The 20550-nt window shown below is 37.1% G+C and overlaps 1 protein-coding gene across 6 annotated transcripts in view; it reads right to left on the bottom strand.

Moving 5' to 3' along the window:
- ine (inebriated) overlaps nucleotides 1–20550 on the bottom strand; it is a 69730-nt gene that overhangs the window by 19584 nt on the left and 29596 nt on the right. For all 6 annotated transcript variants that reach the window (XM_067768297.1, XM_067768296.1, XM_067768300.1 and 3 more), the window contains one exon: nucleotides 8481–8665. In XM_067768297.1, coding sequence (XP_067624398.1) covers nucleotides 8481–8665 — 185 coding nt within the window. The remainder of the gene's footprint in view (nucleotides 1–8480; nucleotides 8666–20550) is intronic.

Here is a 20550-nt window from a genome sequence, read left to right as displayed (position 1 = left end):
CATGCGCCACCTACCGGAATTTTTTTGATAAAATATTGCATTGTCACAGAGTTCTGACTTACGGCTCAAGTTCCATATCTCTAGCCCACCGGGAAGTTACTCAAAAATCGATTGCAAGATTCCCCTCGTTTTTCAAGGATTTGTAGTTATATCACTTATCGCGCCACCTAGCGGAATTTGGTTTTCCGTAGATTGTATTGTCACCAAGCCTCGAATTGTGTGCCAAGTTTCAAGTCTCTCAAATACTGCATTGTCACCGGGTTCTGACTCACGGCCCAAGTTTCAAGTCTCTAGCTCACCGGGAAGTTTCCTAAACATGGATCGCAAGATTTCCTGCGTTTTTCAGGGATTTGCAGGGATTTTCGCCACCTGGCGTTATTTTGTTTTCCACGAATTGTAGTGCCATCGACTCCCAAACCATGTACTAAGTTTCAAGTCTCTGGATCACCGAGAAGTTAGTTATAAGTCGATCGCAAAATTTCCATTTCACATAAATTTTCTGTATATCTCGATCCATACGCCACCTAGCGGATTTTTTTTCACTTGCATTGTAATGTCTCCCAGATCTGAACTATGTTCTAAGTATCAAGTGTCTAGCTCAACGGGAAGTTATCGAAAGAGAATTTTCCGTGGGTCAAAAATTCGTATGGAAATGAGGGGACAAAGATGAAAGCGACTTAATATAAAAGTATAAATATAAATAAAATTAATCGAAAACTCAAAAATTGTATTTACTTCCTACAAAAAAAAAAAATAATAAATATATGGTGCGATAGATTTTAGGCATAGCATCTCTACCAATGTGCGTCGTGCTCCTTTTATTGGCGGGACGGAACCTACATGTTTTATGCAGACTCCGAACGGCATCTGCAAGGCAGATGAGTTTCCACTGAAAAGCTTTTTCATCGCAGAAATACACTCGGAGTGTTTGCCAAATCACTGCAGAGGGGCGACCTCGCTTCTTATTGCATAAAATTGTTTCTAAAGTTTTGATGTGGCTTTGCCCGGGACATAAACCCAGGATCTTCGGTGTAGTAGGCGTAACATGGTTCACAAGAGTATCGTATTCACGCAAAATTTTACGATTTGAGTTGTTCCATGATTTCCAATATAAAATTTCATTAAAGCATAGCACATACGGCGCATAGGAGACCTTGTGTATTGCCTAACTACTAATTCTAATTAATGAATAGTCTGAGATTAGAAAAACATTGATTGTTATGAAGTTCTAGTAGAAGAATTCTGCAATCGACTTGGTAACATATCATTAAGCTAGTGACTTGAAGCCTTGAAACATGCATTTTTCAGAAACCAAAGGGAGTACTAACAAATAAAAAGTCCGCAAGATGGCGCACTGTCGGAGATAATTAAAAAATACGTCCAAAATTGGCAACTCTTGCGATAGCTTTTGAAGTAACTTTCCGGTTAGCAAGATAATTAAAACTTGGAATACAGTTTAAAGCCTGATAGATATATAGAGAAAAGATTTCGTAAGGAAGCCGAAGTATCGAGATAATTAGTGGACATATTTGATAGGTTTGAAACTTGGAGTATAGTTAAAATAGATATATGTCCGTAAATTAGGGCTGTGCGGTTAATTAATGAACCAAATTAAGTTAAAAAGCTTATCATAACAATATGTTAGTTGGAACTGGCCGGTCAATAAAGACTTCCTATAGTCTGAATGTGTACATATTATCATAAAAATAAATAGTAAAACTAAAAAATAGAAAATAATTTTCAATTAAAAAGAGTTTATATAACTGTTGTTGTTTTTTTTTTTGTGCATATGACTACACCGCCGTCACCCTGATAGGGGTGGTATATCCGGGCGCGCGCCTCAAGGTAGTGGAGGCGCGTGATATCCCCTCACGACCAAGGGCTAGAGCCTAGGTTCCGCCAATGACGCCAACGGACCCAGCTGACATCCTGGAGCTGCTCCAGGAGTACAACCCGCCACAGGTTTGGAAGTCAACCCGGGTAAAACCAAGCTTGTCCTCTTCACGAGGAGGTACAAAGTACCAAATTTTACACCGCCAAGAATTGGGGGTCCGTTCTTAGCGTTTAGCGATCAAGTCAAGTATTTGGGAGTCATTCTGGATAGGAAGCTATTATGGAGTGGCCATATAGTGGAGCGATCCAAGAAGGCAGCAGCAGAGCTTTTCACCTGCAAGAGGGCAATTGGCACCTCCTGGGGATTCTCCCCTAAGGTGACCTAATGGATTTACACAGCCATTGTGCGCCCGATTCTTCTTTATGGTGCCTTGGTCTGGTGGTCTGCAGTAGCTAAAAGTATCTATCTTAAAATGCTTCAAAAGGTGCAACGGAGTTCGGAGTTCTGCATTACCGGGGCTCTCGGCTCCACTCCAGATTCGGTTACATACATACATGGATACATAGATACATAGATAGATACAGGCCAAGCTAATAAAAGCATGTTAAAAAGGGATCCAGTATGCTCCTTCGTAGATGTGCCATGCATCCACTTCTATCATTAATAAAGGAATGCGTGTTTCGCATTATGTGCAAGGTTTCAAATCTATGGTCATTTGGGGTGGTCATAAGTTCAATTGACCTTATGTCCGTTAACTTTATGTCACCCCGCTATCACATTATTGCATTGTCATCGAGCCTTGATACGTGTGCAAAGTTTCAATCAAACTTATGGCCATTCAAAGTGGTAATAAGGCCAATTGACCTTATGGCCGTTGACCTTATGTCACCGCACCATCACATTAATGCATTGTCATCGAGCTTTGATACGTGTGCAAAGTTTCAATCAAACTTATGGCCTTTCAAAGTGGTAATAACGCCAATTGACCTTATGTCGGTTAACCTTATGTCACCCCACCATCACATTATTGCATTGTCATCGAGCCTTGAAACGTGTGCAAAGTTTCAATCAAACTTATGGCCATTCAAAGTGGTAATAAGGCCAATTGATCTTATGGCCGTTGACCTTATGTCACCGCACCATCACATTAATTCATTGTCATCGAGCCTTGATACGTGTGCAAAGATTCAATCAAACTGATGGCCATTCAAAGTGGTAATAAGGCCAATTGGCCTTATGTCCGTTCACCGTATGTCACCACACCACCACATTAATGCATTGTCATCGGTCCCTGATACGTATGCAAAGTTTCAAATTAATCAGACTTATAGAAACTGGTGAAAATTAAGCTCAAATATTCCGTTACATACATGCCAAGCTAATAAAAGCGTGTTAATAATAATTGCAGAAAGTATTTGGGGCCTTGAGCTCGAATTAGATTTAATCGAAATTTTTGGATTAAACAGAAAAATTATTACTAACATTTCTCGGATATCGGATATCTCGGAAAAAAGCTTCTAAGTATCTTTGGCGCCTTCTCGGTTGATATTCAGTTCTATGTTTTCAATGTCGGTAAACCTGAATAATAAAATGAAAACCTTACTCTTCAAAATTCCGGCCACAGGGACAAAAATAAAGAAATATGTATAATGGCGGTACTTATTAATAAAATAAAGAACACATATAAATTTTGGTCCCTATTGGAAACTCCTAGGCTATGAAGATTCGATGTTTTAAAATATGAAATTTAACCATAATAATTTCTAAAAGACCTATACTTACTATAACGTTTTAAAATTTTTCTTGAGTCTCCATTGAGAAAACTTAAATTTGACCACTGTCTGACAGCCCTTTTTCGTCTCCAGTCGCGCCAAAATTTATGTGCGATATTTTTGTTCTTGGTACTAACGTTTGATATGGTGGGAGTGGGGGAAATCAGTTATTTTTTTTATAAGGTCCATCCTAATATCTAATATATAAAATTCTTCTGTAACGGTTTTAGAGGCTGAACTCCTCCGAAACGGCTGAACCGATTCTCATGAAATTTTGTGAGCATATTGGGTAGGTCTGAGAATCGGCCTAGGGTCTTGAGATCAAAACGTGGACCCGGGTACCCCTAGAATGTGTTTATACAATATGGATATCAAATGAAAGCTGTTGATGAGTGATATAGTACAAGATAATTTTTATACAACTGGGAGGCTAGGGTCTCGAGATATAGCCCAAAACGTGGACCCGGGTACCCTAGAATGTGTTTATACAATATGGATATCAAACGAAAGCTGTTGATGAGTGCTATAGTACAGGATAATTTTCATACAACTGGAAGGCTAGGGTCTCAAGATATAGTCCAAAACATGGACCCGGATACCCCTAGAATGTGTGTGTATTATGGATATCAAATGAAAGCTGTTGATGAGAGCTCTAAAGTTCGTTGTGATATTCGATTTAGTCGCATCAACCTGGCAAAACTGATAAATATGCATGCGAAGCCGAAATAAAGACAAGAATTAATAATACCCACATACCTATTTACATACGTCCTATTCGATTTGCCTGAAATTTCGTATATAAATTTGCCTATATTAGCATTTACGATGCTTTTTTCCGGGAAGTATACCAGAGACGGACTGGGACTGGGATCAGAACTAGGACTGGGACTGAGACTGAGTCGGAGTGGGACTGGGACTGAGACTCCGAATGGGACTGGAACAAAATACATACCACTCTCTGGGACTTGAGAGAAGAGAAAAGAGAGAAAGAGACTGAGAAAGATATAGAATGAGACGAAGATGGAGATGAAGCGAAAAAGACGGAGGGAGGAGTGAATAAAAAGATTAGGAAACAGTGTAGAGGGATAGGGCAGAGTTAGACGGAAAAAGCTTATTAAAATGTATGCAGATAGGCCAAATTTAGGGCAGAACAACGTCTGCCGGGTCTGCTAGTTGCATATAAAAAGTGCTAACGAATGAAGAATTCAGAGAATTAAAATTAAAAAGCATAAAATGCACCGGAAAGTAATTTAAAAGTTGTTTAAAAGTATTGAAAAATTCTACGGCTGCACTGCCCATAACAAACGAGCAAAGTAAATTAGACGTGAATTAATTTAAATACGCCAGTAAAGTGCGGTGAGACTATCCACCCCTCAGGTGTGAGCAAACAGTTACACATACACTTATCACACATTCGAATCTTATAATTTCTTTTCAGTTTTTCCTCAATTGTTTACTACACGGTTAAATATTTGGCCATACATTTTAAACTTAATTGTACTATATACATATGTGATCAAACCAAATTAGTTTATAAAGATTTTCGTGAAAGGGAGCGGACAGAGCTTGGTTTCAATTTTTAAGCTAGGTGTTTTCTAGGAGTCTAGACTTCTCTTTAAAAAAAGCGTATACGGTCTGTAGGCAGGTTTCAAAGTGCTCTGGACCAGCGTCATGCGTTCTACCCACTGAGCTATCGCATCTGTATAATAGAACATAATCTGGCGAATGTAAGCAGCGTCGATATGTCACTATACCGCTAGTAATAAATGACAATATTAATAGCAGGGCATATAAACACACACACAGAGTAGGTAACAGAGAATATTTCACACATATGTAAACAGCAACTATGTGCTAAGATAATATTTTAGACGCATGTATACATGTGCATATGTAGCCAAATCCAATATGAGATACAGAAACGATAAATATATAAGCAACTGTTCGAGACGGCTGTTCGTGAAAAGTCTAGACCCTAGGAAAAATAAGTGAACGAGGCGAACTGAGTGTACTAAAGCAGCGCAGTCCAAGTGATGTTCATTCAGTTTGATTTTAAAACGTTGTAAGTGAAGTACCCGAGTAATTTAAGTGTGAAACACTACTACTATAGTAGTTTTGTAAATACGGAACGTTTTACTATTTACTATACTGAAAATTGGAGTTATTTATTCGACAGTTCAGCGATATGAGCGATAACAGAAGGTGCAGAATAGTCTAGGATTTTCTAAAATTCGTGACAATAGAACAACACATCATATCCTACAACAAAATGTTGTGAAGAAGGATATCTGACTTACAGCGCTTTTCACAAATGTTTTTTATCTTTCTTTATTTTAGATTTTTAGCATCAAGCTCAATTTTTTCGGCATTGTTTTAAAAGCAGATATGTATACAAGTTTTAATTTTTATATTTTGTAACTTTTCTTAAAAATCTTATGTAACTTTGCTTTAAAACTAAAAGTGTTAGCGATTTTCTGTTTTTATACTTTTTGAGTTTTTTGGGGTTTTATTTTAAAACAATTCTGAGAATTTAGAGATATTGCTCAGTAGCCCGTTTCTGTATACTTGCGATACGAATTATATCGCAAAATGCAACCCAGATTCATGGCTATTTCACGGAAGTGTTTCTGTATGAGTGGTGAGTATGTATTTTCGATATTTCTTGCGATATTCATATCACTAGCTCCGAAAGTCGTGATAGTATACATATGTTAAAAAGAAAATGAGTGAAGTTCGTTTGTTTGTAACTGATTTGGATTTTTTATTTTCTAATGAATTTTTATTTTATAGAAAAAACCAGAAGTGGAAAATTTTCAAAAACCTGAAGGTGAAACTGGTGGAAATTATGAAGTCCAATAAAAAAGTGACAGTGGGGACTCTTAGCGGTCCCAATAGTGCCTCCCTGGGCCGCAAAGTTCGTGTGTTAGAATAAAAACTTAAGGTAGCACGATCACAAAATAACAATTTGTATGACTTAATTTTTGTTATTATACGCTATTGATGACATATCTTATGTTCCATTTCGATTGTTCCATCGATATGATAAAAACTCACCACTATTATATCGCAAGGAGAATTGAGTGTGTTACAGAAACGCTTTTGATAACGAAAGCGATACGAGCCTTGCGATAGCAAATCGTTCGTCATTATAACGAAAAGTTACAGAAACGGGCTACTGAGATAAGCTAAAAGTTTAAGCCGAATAAAATTAAAAAAGGTAGTGGTAAATAGAGATGTTTTGAATTTGAGTAATAAATGTAAAAAAATTGCTTAAACTTTTAACCGTGTACTTAAAAAAAAAAAAATGAGGGGTCTTTAAACCTATTGCTTATTATACATATATAGTACATACTATCTGTTATATTTGCAGTTATGAATGTAGGAGGATTAGTATGTATGCACATGTGTATGTATATCTATGTTTGTTGTATCAGAAGCCATTCTACTCCTGACACATTTTTTTATTCGTATTAAGTAAAAGCTCGTTTGTATTTGCTTAGTTCACATGTGATATTTAGAATTATGCAGTTTGTTTTGAAGTTATATTTGCGTAAACGTTAGGGTGTTTTAGTTTTAGGAAATATTTTTGGTTGCCCCCTTCTAAGAGTTTTTTCAAAAAAATGAATTTCAACAAGTTGAATTAGATGCTGCAAACATCTCCACTAAGACGATCAATTGAGCAAAGAGACTGTTTGAAGAACTTCTACAATGATACAGAAAAAAGGGTGTTTGTCTATGTACGTGTTTCCGAATGTATACATATCAAATACAAGACAAACGGCAGCAATTGATTAGAAGAAATATTACACTGAAGATGACACAACGCCGAGACGGTTTGTCTCCAAATTTGTAAAAGGATTATGGAAAATCGTTGCGATATACATAAGTCTTAGAAAAATCTAGCTGTTATGAAGCAACAGAAATAGTGTGGAAGTCGGTAAGAATGGAGAGAGACAGAAAGGATGTTGAAGGAGAAAATTTTTGAACAGATCAGTATTGCTAGGTCGTTAGCATATGGTAGTACTCACGCTCCTTTTGCTATGAAGTGTTCTAGGATGTAATTGACTGGCAGTATTAAAAGGAGAGCGACAGCACGCCTCACTGAGAGATGATTTGGTAGTAATTTTACATACATATAGAGTAAGCCCACGCAATTTTAGAGCAATAAACTTCATGTCGTATGAGAGACTAGAGGATGGCCTCTGTTTTAACAATATTAGTGGCACTTCTTGCGTCAAGGAAATCTGCCATATTTTACGTTCGGACCGAGAATATAATATAGCTGCATTGATTCCTTTTATATATGGCAATGTGCATGTATCTATAGCGAGCCTTTTATCTGCATTGACTATAAAAAATATTTATTTCCTAAAAATGGAACACCCTTATGTACATTCAGATCTATATGCTAGACAAAGTTTTATTTACTGTGAGCTGCAGCCTTGATGTTAACCAAAAAATCTGGATAAATATTTAAATATGCAAACATGTATGCAGTCAAGTAAATTTGTTTAAGTCATATTTATATGCGTTGTCTATGCTTTTAATTTTTCACGCTTAATTTTTAATTCTATTCCACAATTTTTTTTCTCACATGATGTGAGCGAAGAATTGCGAAAGATTTATTCTTGAATTAATATGTACTTGTTATCATTTACTTTAAGAGCACAATTTTTTTATTAGATAAACGAGCGCGAATCACACTTTAAAGATTTGTTGAAGGAAGGATATCCGACAGCTGAAGGTTAGATAAGGTTCAAAGCGAGGGAAATATTTGACACATCGCTCATAAAAACGAATCTTTGTCGTTTTTCTTTTAAACTCATTTAACTTTGAATACTTAAATTTATTCATAGAAATTCACTGGCACTCACCTCCACCACTTTTATAGCACATATATGGGAAACGCCAAACATTGCCCAGCCCCACTGAGTATCCTATGCAGGCTAGCACGAATTGCATTTTATTGGCCCAGTGTTGTTGACGTGGCTTTAAATTGGCCGCATCATCAGATGATTCCATATAACTATCATTATCATAATCATCGACGCCGGGAAGACTGAAAATTACAAAAAATAGATATACATACGTGTACATATATAAAAAAAACTAAGTAAATATTTAGGCTTGAGTTACATATTAGCTTATGCTGAAAACTAGCAAACTTCTTAAATCTCAAGCGTTGTTTTTTAGTAGTGGTTTAGCTTGCGAATCATAGCGTTCTCAACAAAACTAGCATTTTTTTTTATACAAAAATGCTGTCTCTCAAGTTGACAAAAAACTTGTTCACAATTTGTATTCAAATATGCCTCTCCAATTAGACTCAAACGTAAGTCTTTTTCCTTAAAATTTGAAAACTATTATTTCATTTGTCAGTTGGTTCATAAAACAAAGCTTCTATCGCTCCTTCGCTCCGCCAACCGGCGCCAATTGGTCACACCAAGGGAGTTTAAATCGTTTTCCACCTGGTCCTTCCAACGGAGTGGGGGCCGCCCTCTACCTCTGCTTCCATAGGCGGGTTCCGATAGAAACACTTTCTTGGCCGGAGCATCATCTTTCATTGGCACAACATGGCCTAGCCAGCGCAGCCGCTGCGTTTTAATTCGCTGGACTATGTGGATGTCTGCGTAGAGCTCGTACAGCTCATCATTCTCATAAATCTTTCGAAGAAATTTTCTCTAAAACGCTCCCAAAGCCGCTTCATCTGCTGTTGTCATGGTCCATGCCTCTGCCCCATATAGCAGGACGGGTACGATAAGTGACTTGTAGATTATGATTTTCGTCCGCCGAGAGAGGACTTTACTTTTCAATTGCCTACCTAGTCCAAAGTAGCATTTATTGGCAAGATTGATTCTTCGCTGGATTTCAGTGCTGATTTTGTTGCTAGTGTTGATGCTGGTTCCCAAATAAACGAAGTCTTTTACTATTTCGAAATTATGGCTGCCAACAGTAGCGTGTTTGCCAAGGCGCGTATGCGCTGACTCTTTGCTCGATGACAGCAGGTACTTCGTTTTGTCCTCATTCACCATCAAACCCTCTGCTTCTATCACTTAACTGACAGAAATATGCTTGCAACGTGTCAATAAAATTGTGTTCGCTGGAAGCACCCAACAGGGCTGACTACATTCACGACGGCGGTGTAGCCGCCACATCTGTCATATTATTTTTACACATGTTTTTATGAGCGTCGTTATTTTCGGCGCGACAGAGCAGCACGGCAATCAATCACGAAAGCCATTGTAGCCAGATTAAACCTAATTCAATTTTTGGGAAGCAACAGTGAGTGGCGTCCTTTTTATTTTGTCAATAAAAACTAAAATAGAAGTAAATAATAGATAATAATAGACTTATCTTGTTCGGTTAATTTTCCGACAGGGTGGATAAATGATGTATATTGGAACGATTTTCCGTCATCCCTTGTCAAATTTGGTTTTGAGACAAACCGGTTTCGGCGTTGTGCCATCATCAGTGTCGATTATATATATCCAAAACCGAGGATCTCTTAGAGGAAATGAAATGTCGTAGAATGAGGGAGGATCCCACAGATGAATACCAAAAAACAAATCAAAGTTGCTATAAAAAATGCAACCAATATAGTAGATTCTAACATGGCACATATATTGGTCCAAATGAACCCTTCGGCTCCTCCACTGGTTGCGCTACCAATAATCCACAAGCCGGACACGCCAATGAGGCCCATCATTAATTTTAAATCGGCACCATGTTACAAACTGTCCAAATATTTAAAAACGATATTGATAGATACTCTGGAGCTAAGGAACGAATATGCAATAGCTAACACAACAGAACTAATAGAGAGACTCGAGACCGTAGAGCTAACAAGAAACAGCAAATTGGTATCTTTTGACATAAACGATTTATACCCATCTATACCACTATCGGATACTTTGGACATAGTTAGCTCAACAATAGTTCATAACACAAAAAGCAAAGTGAAAAGTATGCAAATCACAAATACGCTAAGAACCACTTTACGTCAAAACTATTTTCAATTCAACAATAAAATATATAGACAAACAAACGGTCTTGGAATGGGAAGCCCCCCATTAGCAATTCTTATGGAAGTGTTCATGCAAAATCTGGAAGAAAAGTACATACAGGAGCTGAAGTCCAAATTAGGCATGTCATTTTATGCTAGATACGTGGATGACATAATATGCGTTTTAACTACTAATAACGAAGAGCTTGTACTGGAGTACCTCAACAAGCAGCACGGAAATATAAAATTTACAATGGAAACCGAAAAAGACGGAGGAATCAACTATCTAGACCTCACGATAAATATTGATAAAGAAGCCAAAAGATTTAACTATGACATCTATAGAAAGGCAACGGCCACCGACACAATAATACACAATACCTCAAATCACCCTCAACAGCATAAAAATGCAGCATTAAGGCACTTGGTACATATACTTGAAAGAACACCTCTTACACAAGAGGCATATAAGAGAGAACTTGAGGTCGTATATAATATCGCTGCAAACAACGGATATAAAAAAGCACTAGTAGATAAGCTCAGAAGAACAAATGGAGAACCAAAAAGAAATAAGGAAAAGGAAAATAATAGCTGGACGACTATGACATATACTGGAAAAGCAACATATAAATTGGCAAACTTCTTTAAAAAATACGACATTAACACAGCATTCAAAACATCGAACAATCTAGGGCGAAAACTAAGAACTAACATTAACTCAGAGGATCCGTTTAGCAGCCACGGTGTATACAAGCTTACCTGCGGATGCCAGCATAGTTACATAGGACAAACAGGACGGCAAATAAGAACAAGGTTCAGAGAACATATTAGAGATTACAACAAAAAAATACGGAATCCAAACATTATACCCGAGTCTAACTTCGCGAGAATCACATGGTCGAGAATGAATGTTCCCTAGCAAACATCAATAAAACAGTTAGGGTTCTTCACATACAGGAAAAGGGCCGACGTCTCAACGTACTCGAAAACATGGAAATCTACAAACAGAAAACATTCGACGGTAGAATAATAAACGAACAGATAAACACAATTTCTGACACAATATTCGAGCCGTTAAAACTTGTTTACAGGAAACAACTTAATCACACAGGTACAACAGACAAACACACAACAACAAATAAACACAAAACAATTAACACACCCAAACAAAAAACCGACAAAGAAGGTCAAACGGTTAAAATCACAGATTTCTACCTACCCCAGTCAGCCACACAAATCGATTAGTAAACCACCCTCGGTTCTGAATGAACACACAGCACATACACATAACTAAATATACACAAGCATCAATTTGACAATACCTGCTCATATACCAACGAACTATAAATACAGGACAAACGACAACAACAGATCAGAACGAAAATCGACACTCATGATGGCACAACGCCGAAACCGGTTTGTCTCAAAACCAAATTTGACAAGGGATGACGGAAAATCGGTCCATCATCATCAGATAATAAAAGCTAAAATCATTCTTTTTCACATTTTTTAAACATAATTTATATTTTTTTATAAATTTTTCGCTACTGTTTGCTGAAATTTATATTGGTGGCTGCCGCTTTCAAAGTAATCAAGAAGCCAATGCTACGCTACCGTTGTCGCCAAGCTTTGCTTTATTGTGGTTGTAGTCTGTAGACGCGGTGTTGAATGTGATCAGCCCTAATGATAGCAACCTTTTATATATTTTTGTACAATAAAGACCCGTTTTTTCAGTGAAAGTGTGGCCTTAAGATCGCCCTCGAAACGCAGATAGGGAATCAGGTAGTCTGTTCGTCTTGTGATTGATGACGCTATACTACTATGGACTATGGTCGGCGCTCAAGCTGCCCCGAGGCACCGAGCCTGGTTGCAGTTGTTAACGCTATGTCCTTTGCTACCAGGTCTACAGGTGGAATGTGCAGAATTCCATACAGTGCAGCCGTCTGGGTTGCTTTCAGGGCTCCCGTAATGCTAAGCATCGATATTCTGGATTATCAACTAGAGAAATGCATATGTTAGATCTAGATTTGAGAGCTATATATTTCTCAAAATTGTGCTATTATTATTAGGCCTCTGTGCACTGTGACCTTTATTTAGATATATTGTGCTTGACCTTTCAGCCTATTACTGTATATGAAGACTTTTTACCCCATATTGAGAGTCACGTCACATAGACGGGAGAGTCTCTGCTTTGCCAGAGCGACGCATTCGCAGAGAACCACCGTAGGTGATATCGTAAACTACAGTGCCCTTATCGTACCCAGTGAGAGTTCGTGAGTCCTGTATGCTTAGACACACTCATTGCCTGATAGTCTCATTGCTGGGAGTATAAACAATTTGGCATGTATTTGCCTGCAATATGAGACGATCTCACCGCACCCCTTACATAGCCCCCATATTTTGCCATAAAGGCGAGTGCAGGCGAAGAAAGCTCTTGAGGCTTTGTTTAAGGTAGCATCTAGACGAGCATTAACTTCTACATTAATACTTATACTAACAGACCGCAGTTTGCGTGAGCAGTGTTGCATTTATATATTTTGCGCGCCAAATTCAAAAAAGCACCAAAATCTTAAACAGCCCTAATATTAGGCTCAGTATTTTCCGAACTTATATTATTTCAATTGTTTGAATAATATTTGGTTGAAATTAGCTCAACTCTGATACGAGATATACATACATGGCTATGGGGTAAACAAACTGAAATTAGTGTTTAAATCATTGCAAATTGAAAAGGCTATACATATACGCAATTTTGTAGATTTTTATGTTAGTTGCTATATTCCATTCAGCTATAGGCAACGAAGCTGAACTTGTTTTTTGTCAATGAAAATTTTCTATGCCAAACAATTAATAAAAAATATTGCCTAAAACAGTAAAAAAAATTGGCGTTAACTGCTTATGTATTAGTACATTTTTACATACAATAAACTGATGGCTTACATACATACCAATAGTCGCTTATGGCTCATACAATAGGCATTTTTTAAGGCCCTGCTTCTATCTATTTATGAAGTGTGGATGGCTGTTTTGTTTAATAAAGCCCAAGAGCTTTTGATCCAAATTAAATATCTTTTGGATTAACAGCTGATATACATATGAAGCGCAAATATGTAGACAAGTATGTATGTATATATGTATATAGGTATAAAGTCAATATTTATTGACACTTCAATGAACGTAAGTAAAAGTTTTTTTAAGTCACCTGTACATACATATATATGCAAACTTACGCTAATACATATATATGAACATATCGCACACCTAGATGAAAATAGCGATCAACTACAAAAAATGCAGTTTTCAGAAAACGCGAAAAACTTACTGCTTTTTCCATATGCGCCAATGCCATTTTTGTATTTTAAAAAGTTTTTTCTCACTTATTAGAGGAGATATTAGTAAACCTAGCACACTGTTCCGTAAGTATTGGATTGCGAAGCTCAGGGCTACTCATAACTTCGAAATTTAGATTTTTTCATTTAGCTGCCTATTGATCCAGATATCGCACACTTTTTTTGCTAAATATACAAGAGAATCTTATGTTTTGTTTTATAAACAAAGTTAATATATTTTTTTTGTTAATTTATTTAACGAAAAAATAGTATTTCAAAGAAGAAAACCAATATTTGCTAAACTGGAATGAATGAATTTGCAGGTTGAATATACATAATTCAGAAAACAATGCTCTTGCATCCAAAAAATGCGAGTCTAAAATGAGTAGCAAAGAAGCATGCGACTATTGCCTCTTTTGATCGGTTTATATGGGTTGAACTGGTTCTTTTGGTTTCAGCATGCGCTCTACAGGAATATCTACAGATTCTTTATTTTTATACTCAGCTGAGCAAAGCTAACAGAATATATTAACTTTGTTCACATAACGGTGGATTGTAACGGCATAAACTAATCGAGATATATATTGATATTTCATTCATTTAGCAATGTCCGTCCGATCGTCCGTCTATCTGTGAAAATTGGCGTGTGGGTTCCTTCACACTTGTCATCTTTTAATCTTATATATTATTTCTAATTGCTGTTTTTATGTGCAGGTCCCTTTTTCGCTCTTATTTGGAATCCAAATCTATAAATATATTTTGTTTGTAAAGATGGAGATTCGTGCTATTAGCGAGCTGTGGACATTATTGGCCTTAGTGCTTTTGTTTAGCTATATGTATTTTATTAAAATAATTTGTTAAAAATAAACGATTGTGAGCACACAAAGAAATCTATTTGTACTATGGCACTATTGTGAATATTTGACTAGAACTAAAGGGCCAGTTAAACTTCCTTAACCCTAATGCCATAGTCGTAACCATACCCATATCAATAACCATCTCCAATGTGATCGATTAATGGTGCCTTAACCTAAAAATCGTGCAAATTTCATAGAAATGAGGAAAACGCAAAAAACTACAAACATATTCCACAAAAAATAAGTCTCTTAGTCATATCGTATCCAAAACAATGAATAAAATCTACAAAAAGTTATTAAATTCACAAATATTTTGAGGTTATGAATATGACGAGAAACCAAAAACCAATTGATTGGCTATGGTATGGTTATGGCTTTAGCGTTATGGTATGGCACCATTAATCGATTATATTGATTTCCATAAGGTTGGTTCGATCAGCTGTTTTATCTGGTTATGGATAAGTCACCATTAATTGGCTTTTAACACTGCATTACCGCCAGTTGCTAACATTCGCCAGATGACAGCGCAAGCGCATGTAAGTTTTTATTGGTAGATGGTTGGTTGATAGAACATATGATTTCTGTTGATATTTATATGAGACTTTTGTATTTTGTGGCGCAAGATGCGCCCGGGTTCGGCTAGTGTAGTATAATAGTGAAAGAGGACGATAACCACGCCCACTTTTTAGTTATATAAAACTTCGGAAAACACCAAGAACACAATTATTCACAAAATAATGCAGCTACAATAACCAAATTTCATGTATCGATTAAGATACTAAGCCCTTAGTTAAAATTTCAAAAAGGGACGAGGCATCGCATATTCCTTACAAAACAAATTTTTTAAATAGTATTGGGCATAAATCAGAAAGCGGCCTACGTTATTTTCACAAAGTTTGGTAAACTATTTAAGGGCGTGGCACCTCCTCTTTAAGGCTCAAACTTTTTCTAACGTTTCGCGAGCCATAAATCGAAGCCAGTCGACGTTGTATTCCTAACAATTTTGCAAACAATGGATGAAATCGGATAAGGACCACGACCACTTATGTAAAAAAAGTTTAAAGGACCGTAGATGCATATATGTATAACAAATTTTGTTTGGAAATGTGCGTGGCACCGCCTCTTTTTAGATCAAACATTTACTAATGTTTCGAGAGTCATTACTCGTTGACCAATGTATCTTGACAATCTTCGGTGCACTTTGTCTGATGACCACGCCCATTATATGTATATATAACGACTATTAGGGGGATCATTTGAGGACCTTTTCGGCATCATTTCTGGATAGTTTTCGGTATCTGTACGGGAACCCATCGGGGTAATTTCGGGACTTTTTCGGGATCATTTGGGGACCCTTTAGGGGTCATTTCATGACTGTTTCTGTATTATTTCGGGATCATTTGGGGACCCTTCCGGAATCATTTCTTGATGGTTTGCCGGATACATCGGGGTCATTTCGGGACCATTTTGGGATCATTTGGGGACCCTTCCGAAGTCATTTCGGGAAGCGTCCGTGATGCCGTAGGAGTCACTTCTAGATTTTTTTGTTACTTTTTGGGGATAATTTTAGGACCCTTCCGGGATTATTTCTGGATCCGTGTGGGATCCCATCGAGGTCATTTCCGGACTATTTCGGAATCATTTTGGGACCCTTCCGGAATCATTTCTGTATGGCTTTAGCGATCCGTCGTGGATCCCCTCGGGTCATGTCGGAACTTTTTCTGGATTATGTCGAGGTAATTTAGTAACCCTTCCTGGATATTTTCTGAATGGTTTTTGAGATCCGTCCGGGAGCCCGTCAGGGTGATTTCGGAACTTTTCTGGGACTATTTCGGGATCATTTTGGTACCCTTCAGGGATCATTTCTGTGTGGTTCTCTGGATAAGTCTAGTATCGTGTCGTTGTCATTTCGGGTTTTTTTGGGACTATTCCGGAAACTTTTGGAGACCCTTCCGGGGCATTTCTGGATGGTTTTCGGGATCCATCCGCGATAGCGTCGGGGCCATTTCGTAGCTTTTTCTGGATAATTTCGGGATCATTTGGGGATCCTATCAGGTTATCAGCTCATTTAGTTCTTTTTTTTACTCAATTACAAAAATAAAATGCATTAAAGAGAAAAAAAATTTAAACAGATAACTTGATAAGCAGGCTAACGTGAATAGCCCATATATTTCATTTCTCTTTGCGGACGGGGCCGCGGGTAGAGGCTAGTTAGAATATATATCACCGAGTTTCACGTTTATACTTTCTAAATTGCGGCAGGAATGACCAAAATCGTCTTATCTGAACGATCGGTTGTATGGGAGATATATGTTATAGTGGTCCGATCCCACCGGATCCGACAAATGTCTAATATAATACAAAAATACATCCTTGTGCCAAATTTCATTGAGATATCTCCAAATTTGAGGGAATAGTTTGCGTTCAAACAGACAGACGGACGGACAGACGGACATGGCTATATCAAATCAGTCCGTCGCCCTGATCAATTCGGTATACTTAATGGTGAGTCTATCTTTATATTTCTCACCGTTACAAACATCGGACCAAAGTTAATATACCATTTCATGTTCATGAAAAGTACAAACACAATGCTGGGTTCATAACCATCATTAAAACACCTTGGTGTTAATGGTTTTAGCTACCTCGCATGATTTTGCGATAAACATATTTCGGTCCTCCTCTTGTCAAAGTACAAAGCCACAACAGCACTTCAGAGAAAGACAAAGAAAGTTTAGTCCCGATATATAAGACAATGGGCTAGGCGATCATGTGATACGCGTCGGCAGTATAAGTACTTATGCGACATAAAAAGAAAACCCTGCAGGCTGCTTCGGGATAGCTTCTTATGACACCATTACATCATCTGCATAGTAAGGCAAACATGTTTAATGCTAAAGAATGTAAAAAATGATGAATAGCTAGCACTGAGTATACCGGGAATATCAAGAGATATATTTGACATGACTCGTGTGGCACTGGCTAAACTCAGATTTGGATTTATAACAGGCAAAACCCTTACTTATACATAGTCAGCCCTGGCATACGTGATGTAGCAACGCAGTTTCTTTACGGTAAAGCCCTGTCAAACTCTATGTTTCCTCGGGCTCCCATTAGATGATGCAGATGACGATTTCGGCTGGCCTATTATAGTCTACCAACACGGTTGTAGGTCTAGTCGATTATACAAAAGACATCTGAAGTGGGAGACCAAAAACCCTCTTTTTATAGATTGAGGTAAATATTGGCGTGAACCTTGAATAAGCGATACTAAAGGTTTCATTAGAAAATTAGTTCCTTAAACCAACATTTTTCGATATTGTATATAGGCTAGACAGGGCCGATTTATTAACCGATATCGCGCCATCCATTTTTTCGATAGGATTTGGGCTCAGGAAAAAAAGTTCGACTACGCATTCCCATAAAAATAATTTTCGAGCCTGTGAAAAAAAAAATGGCGAAAGGGTAAATTTTTCGACCAAAACACTCGCCAAAACCAAAAAAATATGTTTTTTTTTTTTCAAAAAACTGTTAACGCCAACGTTTTTACAACAGCTTTTTGAAAAAAAAAAATATTTGTTGGGGTTTGGTCGAAAAATTGGCCCAGCGGACATTTTTTTTCGCAGGCTCGAAAATTATTTTTTTGGGTATGCGTAGTGGAACTTTTTTTCCTGAGCTCAAATCCTGTCGAAAAATGGATGGCGCGATATCGGTTAACTTTCGTCCATACAAATCGACCCTGGTTAATATAAGCACTTAAATGTTAATTAAAAGAAACAACAATTTTTGTTTTGCTCCGCTTTACAAACGTTGTTAAGTATTTCAGCAAACATCGTATTGTTGTATAAAAATCACTTTATAAACAACAACATAGTTTTCACACATTCTGGCGAAAAGGGTAAAATAAAATGGAACGCAGCTTTTAAACAATTGAGTGCATTAGATAAAATGCTTTGATGTCATCGCTGACATGTGATACGATTCTAATATTCTATGCCCTTCGATCAGCAAAGGGGATCCAATTCAGATATACATAACTTAGCAACTTTAAGTTCAGTCCATTGTTCACTCAAAGAAATTTAAATAGGAAAATCGTATTTTATAAGTTCTCAACCGATCTTCATGAGCTTTTCAAGGTTAACGTGGTATCGCGGCGTAAAAAAGGCTAAAAGGGGTTTGGAAAAGTTTTTCGGCGCGCTGCCCTGAAACTGTTGACGGGATTTGTACCAAATCTAGGTAATAGTCAGGAAGAACCGTCTCCTATATTTTGTGTTTGAAAAGGGGCATGGGGAGGCGAGGATTTCAAGTGTCTGAGACACAGTTAGCTCCGAGTAACAGGTGGTAGGTGCTCAAGGTGTAAACAATTTTGGAAAATTGGTGGCAAACTTGAGACAGCGTTGGTTTTTATTTCCAGTTCAGATCGTGTTATTTTGGCACTATGACATAACTACATATTTCCGGGAAATATTTGTGATCAGTTGGTGACTGTTTCAATATAATTTTTTGGTAGTTACCACATCGATATAATTTCGGAAATGCTTGCGAGAGCATTTCGTGCACATTTGGAGATAATATAGGGAACAACCACTTCAGAATCCTTTCGATAATTTTTTCGTCATCAATTTTTGATGTTCGATATCATTTCAGCACTATTTTTTGGAACAATTTTGAGACCATTTGTGCATAATTTCAGGACTATTTTGAGTTAATTTCGGTATTGTTTTCGAGATTAGTTCTGAGCCATACTTCGCTCATTTCAGGATTATCGTCGGATGATTTCGGAACTTTTTCAGCACATTTGTCCTCAATTTAGGATAATTTCCATATTTTTTTCGGGATATATTATTGATTTTCTTCTATCATTTCGGGATAGTTTCCGGGACTAATTCGATATAACTTCGTGAACGATAACGATATTGAGATCAATTCAGCGCTATCTTTCGATCATTTTCGGACTGTCTCGGAATCGTTATAAAGTATTTCGGGATTTTCCCTTTGAAACTCTATCTAGTTATATTCGGGTCATTCTACCAATAATTTCCAAATGCTTTTTTTTTGCTTTTTTGTATCATCTTCGGTTCATTTTGCTATCATTTTGGATTATTGGGGATAAATTTGGGATTTCTTTTTATATGGGGGTACTATTTCGGAAGAGTTTTGAAGTTAATTTCAGCACTGTTACTGGAATTATTTCGGAACTATTTCGCTATTGTTTTTCGGATCATACCGATTTTTTATGAGATAATTTCGGGACTATTTCAAGAATGTCTTAAAGTTTACTGTGTAAGTATTTTCGAGATCATTTTAATGATGTTATCGGGATTATTTCTATAGTGTTTTTGAAATCAGCGGACCTGGCGGAATTTTTCTTGTTCAAAAATGTTTTTGTTCCTTTTACTAACTTTTCGTGAAAAAGATCAAAAACCGACTTGAATACGATTTCGAATAATTTCCTGTTAACTGCACTTACACTTTGATGATAAGTTATAAATCAAAATCTGTACTTTCTTTGTTTAATTTCGATTTAAAATATGTCAAAAGTTTGAAATATGACTTGAATAAGATCACATAATGCCGCTTGAATGTAATATAACCTTATTTACGTTATCAGTTTAAAAGCGCCAAAGCTCGGGATTTGTTGCAGATGGTGCCTTTTAAGAACAAACTTAGAGAGATAAGGCATTTTTCAATAACATTCTGAGGTAAGGCGTTTTTCAAACCTAGCCGTTAGCCGATGCAGGATGATGTACCACTAAGC

Source organism: Eurosta solidaginis, chromosome 2 (assembly GCF_040869045.1).
Source record: "Eurosta solidaginis isolate ZX-2024a chromosome 2, ASM4086904v1, whole genome shotgun sequence".
NCBI lineage: Eukaryota > Metazoa > Arthropoda > Insecta > Diptera > Tephritidae > Eurosta > Eurosta solidaginis.
Note: the sequence above shows the minus strand (reverse complement) of the source record. Positions and strands in the feature narration are given on the sequence as shown.